Source organism: Nematolebias whitei, chromosome 10 (assembly GCF_014905685.2).
Source record: "Nematolebias whitei isolate Nwh7 chromosome 10, NemWhi1, whole genome shotgun sequence".
NCBI lineage: Eukaryota > Metazoa > Chordata > Actinopteri > Cyprinodontiformes > Rivulidae > Nematolebias > Nematolebias whitei.
In genome coordinates, this window is record NC_056507.1 from 4,826,946 (window position 1) to 4,832,404 (window position 5,459).

Sequence of the window (5,459 nt, forward strand, 5' to 3'; positions counted from 1 at the left end):
AGGTAGTTGGAGTGAGGACAGAGGATGCAGAGGACAGAGTGAGATGGAGGAGGACTCACTGTGGAGACCCCTGAAGAGGGGAAAACTGAAAGAAGAACAAGAAGTTATGTTAAGTTAAGCTCTGTGTGTCTGGAGTCGAGACAAAACGTCATGACAGTAAAGTTATTTTTGCAATGACCCGTCTCCTCGTTGTAAAGGGTGAACGCCTGCGTGGACGTGGTCGTCTCTGGAGTGGGACTGCTGCAGGCCCTGGCGGTGGATCCTGGTGCTGGCCTGGACCACGAAGTCCTGCGCTCCAAAGAGGACTTGAAGGAAGCGTTCATCCATTTCATGGAGCGAGGAGCAGCCGCCGAGCGTTTCTATAGCGACAAGGATGGGTTCCAGAGGATCGCGCGAGCAGCTGCAGAGTACCCTGGAGCGAAGGTAAGACCACACGTCTCTGCAGCTCCTCTTTTTTTAATTTTGTTTCATCATTTGTCCATGGATGTTCTTTTTTTAATTGAATTTGATGCCTGTCTCGTTCCAGCTGTACGTGGGAGGAAACGCTGCCCTCATTAGTCAGAAGTTTGCATCGTATCCTGATCTCATGGTACACCAGCATACCGTTACTTCTTTCACAAACGCTCGTGAAAATTAAATGGGATCCATTTTAATTATTTCCTAACAAGGGCCTGTAAAAAAATTCAGGTTCTAACATGTTAAATGGACAATAAACGACAAACACCTACCCCTACCAAACAAATAGAGGAAAATAAAATAAAGAAAGAATAGAAAAGAGGCAATACAAGAACTACACATCCAGTTTAATTCACATTTCACATGTATAAATACACACGTGAAAATGATCCGACATCCTGCACTGTTACTGAAGCACACATCCCAAAGTGGACTCATAAATAATTCATGTAAAAAGTGAGCATTTAATTTTTGGGGGACATTTTGCCTGCCAGTCAGAATTCTGTACAATAATTTGGAAGTGTAATAATAAAACAACTCTCTTTGTTCCACAGGTTTTGTTATGCGGGCCGATCGGTCCTAAACTCCACGAGATGCTGGACGAGCAGATCGTTGTTCCCCCAGAGTCTCTCCAGGAAACGGATGAATTTCACCTCATTTTGGAGTACAAAGCAGGTAAAGAGAAGAGAAAGCTGCAGCTTCGCTTCACCGTAGTCATTTGTTACGCATCAGCCATGTTTGGACCTCGGTCTCTGTCTGCAGGTGAACACTGGGGTTCAACTCGAGCCCCTCAGGCTAACCGCTTCATCTTCTCCCACGATGTGTCCAACGGTGAGATGAGGTCACTGGAGACATTCGTGGCGAGTCTGGACGAGTTCCAGCCCGACCTGGTGGTGCTGTCAGGGCTCCACATGATGGAGGGTCAGGGCAAAGAGCTGTGGGAGGAGCGACTGACGGAGGTCGGTAGGCCTGTCACAATAACAAATTTTGCTGGGCGATTAATTGGCTGAGAAATTATTGCGATAAACGATAATATTGTTTGAAATTTGGCAATAATTAGTAATTATTGTCAAATTTAAGAAGAAATGTTGGTTAATTTTTGTGTGTAGTACCTTTTTTGACCACTGGATGGCAATATAAGACTGTTTGAACAGAAGGATGGATAGTGAGGGCGCGAGCAGCGTGTCTCTAATGGGAGGGAGGCCCCTTGACGTGACATGGGCTGTCTCCTGTTTTTCGGTTCTCAAAATGACGGACGTTCGGTGTGGTTTGAGCTCTTTAGCATTTTTCACACAAAGCTTTTAATAAAAAATCAGTAAACAAGTTCTCAGCTTCTTTTTGCAGAGAAAAACAACTTTTTATACGAAGGATCCAAAAACGCAATTTTGGACGATTAAAATGGATTTTAAAGAGAAAGGGAGGGTCAGTGAAGAGCACCAGAGTTGAACCTTTTGTCATCCAGTGTCTTCAGTAGAAAGAGACACACGAAGAAACGATAAAGCCGATAAATGAAAATGAGGTTGATCATTTTAATTTATCATGCGATTAATTGATTTATTGTTTATCGCGACAGGCCTAGAGGTCGGTGGATTAAACGAGTTCAGGCTCGTTAGTAAAGCCTGGTGGTAGAGATGCTCCAAGTACAATATTTTATCAAAGTACATGCACTTATATTCAAGTACTAATAAATACCTATTCGCTTCATTTACGTGTGTGTTTGAAAATCAGAGGAGTTTATTTTAGCTCCTTCAACACAAGCAGCACTTTTCCTAAAGCTCCTGTTGGTGAGCGGTGAGATGTCCGGGAAGTTCGTGTTCAGATCCAAATGTCCCCAGGGCCTTTTCTGCAGCCACTTCCTGCTGCTACAAGCAAACTCTTTGAATCTGACTTCATGTTGCTTTATTTGTGTTTTATCAAACCGTTTGTGTTGAAAGTAAAACTTTGCCGAGCACGATTTATAGTCTGCTTTACTCCACATTTCTTCTTCTTCTGGTGCTTATCGGTGGTTAGCAAACAATCTGGTGCATTGTCACCTCCAACTGGTGAGGAGTTCGGCTCAGGACAGCCAACAACAACAACAACAAAAAGTCAGCAATATATATATATTTTATTAATAAGAATTGTATGGGTTACTTCCTGTTTCCAGGCTGTGGCAGCCATCGCTGATATACCTAGAGACATTCCCATCCACCTGGAGCTGGCGAGCATGACGGACAAAGACTACATGAACAGCATCATGCAGGAGGTTTGTAGGGATGGAAAATAAAAAGCAAGTGGGGATTTCCTTCACAGATAATGGAAGAACATTTCCCACCAGCAGTGCTGTGTACTTCATTAAGGAGTTTGTCTTTCTTCCTGTTAGCAGCTCATGCCCACTGTCAGCTCCATTGGGCTGAACGAGCAGGAGCTGCTCTTCCTCTCTCAGGCTGGAGCGGGGCCTCACGCAGCTCTGCCTGCATGGAAGGGCATCCCCGACGTGGGTCGGGTCAGCGACATCCTCCTCTGGATCCTGGAGCATCACGGCCGCAGCGACCCGTCCTCCGAGTCCGACCTCACTCGCGTTCACTTCCACACGCTGGCCTACCACGTCCTGGCTACGGTGGGCGAGTACTGGGGGAACCAGGCGGCGGCGGTGATGGCAGGAGCTCGCGTGGCCAGCAGTCAGTCCTGCGGCCTCCACGCTGTCGACGTGGAAAAAGTGGAGCTGAAGGCCCCGCTGGAGTTCTACAGCTCCCACACGGAGCCTCGAGAGCAGCTCAACTTGAACCCAGCAGAGCCCGTTACCGTGTGGCGCCGCGGGAACGTCACCTTCCACATGACGCCGGTGCTGGTCTGCAAGCACCCTCTTCGGACCGTGGGGCTCGGGGACGCCATCTCAGCAGAGGGACTAGTTTATTCAGAGTTTCAGGCCCAGCAGGACTTTTGAAGCTTCAGTCAGTCACTCCCCACATCTGGGAAAGCGTTGATGTGGAAAATAACCAGCAAACTGTCGCCTGGGACTGTGGTTACTGGGTTACCGGGTCTGAGTATATCTGGTTATATATGATTACGGTATATAGTTACCGCCGGTATATATGGTAATGTGGTTATATTTGGTTACCGGGTCACAGATTCTGGACACGTTTAGACGTCTGAGCCCTGATTCAGGTTCCTTCACCCCAAAGATCTGCTGCCATTAAGTGATCAGTGGTGACAGTTTTTTTTGTGTGTGTGTTTTTAATCCAGCCTGATGACTCCCCCAGCCTGCTCTGCCTCCTCTGATCCCCCCCCCCCCTTTATTTCTCCAGCAAACGGAGGCAGAGCTGGACTTGTCTGGACTCTATGCACTGTGCACAGCTCAAAGCCATCTTTAAGAGTTTTACTGTCACAGCTACGTAACTCCAACCTGCACACCTTCAGTACGCTGTGCCTTGTAAAATAAAAAATATATATTATAAAACACATTATTCATGTTTTAGAGCCAAACAAACGTCTTAAAATCAGTTCCTTTCTGACACATGTATTGTATAATATGTGGTAAAAATGTTCGTTTCTCCTACTTTTGGTGCGTTGACGGCAAATATTTACTAGAAAACTTGAATATCAAACGTTTTTTAGCGTTTCACGTAACTTCTAGATAAACTTGATATTGTTTTTTTTATTCGTGACAATACGTTTATTATGTCAACTTTTTTTGGTTTTCTCAATGTCTGACCAAAACACTCCTGTTGCAAAGATTTTTAAAATAGTTTTATGACTCCTGTAGATGAATGAGACTTGCCGTTATAAATAGCAACTTTAAATCTGGTTTTGTAGCGGGTGGAGTAGTTTATATGCAGAGAAGAGAATGATGTCGTAGAAACTTTGTTACAAATTTAAGATGCTGTTTATTAAACCGTCTGATGGTCAGAGTCATTTCCTGTTGGAGATGTGTTTTTTTTTTGTTATGTTTAAGTTGAGCTGGTCCTGGAAGGTGATTTGAAAATCCTGATTTATAACCTGTTTAAGAAACTGCAAGAAAACTTGGTTGTTGGTTGTAAACGATGTAGAGAACAATGATTTTACCTCAACAGGCCACTACAGGCATGCAATAATTATGGTCTTAAGGCAAACTTACAACTAAAGTTGTGGAATTTAGTTGCAGCAAAACTGATTCTTTGCACTAGAAAAGGGAAGCAGTAGATGTGCCTCCAAATGGGGTGTAACCTTAGACTCCAGCCCCTCTTTTTTTATTTTTGCAAGTACAATCTGTTCAGCTTTACGTCATCGTTGTCACATTTTTAATGTTTGTAACACGTTTCGTTCACTTGTAGACTCATTAAAATGTGTATGGAGGGACGTGTGTGTGGCCCGTTTGTGATCGGAGCGGAGGGTTGAATCCAGAGGGATCCTATTTAGGTTTTTTCCCCCGTATATTTGCAATCTAAATACTTCTGCATACTTTGTGCTCTGTTAGCCGTTCACATCTAAACATTTGGCTCATTCAGGTGACAGGTGCTGTGACTTCTGTAACATTTATTTATACCTTTACCTTCATTTACAAATAACTTGCACAATGAGATTTTTTGAAACCTGTTTCAGCACACTTGCAACGTTTTTAGAATTCCTTCTTACCCTACTTTTTAGCTTTTTGTGTTTTGCTAATTTTAGCTTTTCGCTCCTGTTTTCTTCTTTTTTTTAATGTTTTGGATGTTTTTATACATTTTAGCTGCTTCAGCACATTACAGCAGTCATTCAGCAAACAGCATTCACACTGTTTTATCACAGAATGCAATTTCTCTAGTATTCATTATAATTAACTAAAAAGCCTAAACATATCTATTTATAATATATATATAAATATATCTGTCTATACCTCAGTATTTAGTGGCATTTGGATCAGTTTTGCAAACTGAGGTGTACCACAAACCCACCCACACAGACCAGTATTTGCAGTTTGACTCATCACTATCTGGAGCACAAGAGTCATCAGGACTCTGTACCACAGAGCAGACAGCGTCCCCACTAGCTCAGGAGCCAGGCAG

The 5,459-nt window shown here is 43.7% G+C and overlaps 1 protein-coding gene across 1 annotated transcript in view; it reads left to right on the plus strand.

The window, feature by feature from the left end:
• The window catches only part of adpgk (ADP-dependent glucokinase), a 6,698-nt gene extending 2,698 nt beyond the window's left edge, over positions 1 to 4,000 (plus strand). Inside the window, exons 2-7 of the mRNA XM_037682533.1 lie at positions 198 to 423; positions 527 to 589; positions 1,011 to 1,131; positions 1,219 to 1,415; positions 2,603 to 2,701; positions 2,819 to 4,000. Coding sequence (XP_037538461.1) covers positions 198 to 423; positions 527 to 589; positions 1,011 to 1,131; positions 1,219 to 1,415; positions 2,603 to 2,701; positions 2,819 to 3,382 — 1,270 coding nt within the window. The 3' untranslated portion in view covers positions 3,383 to 4,000. The remainder of the gene's footprint in view (positions 1 to 197; positions 424 to 526; positions 590 to 1,010; positions 1,132 to 1,218; positions 1,416 to 2,602; positions 2,702 to 2,818) is intronic.
• The last annotated feature ends 1,459 nt before the right edge of the window (positions 4,001 to 5,459 follow it).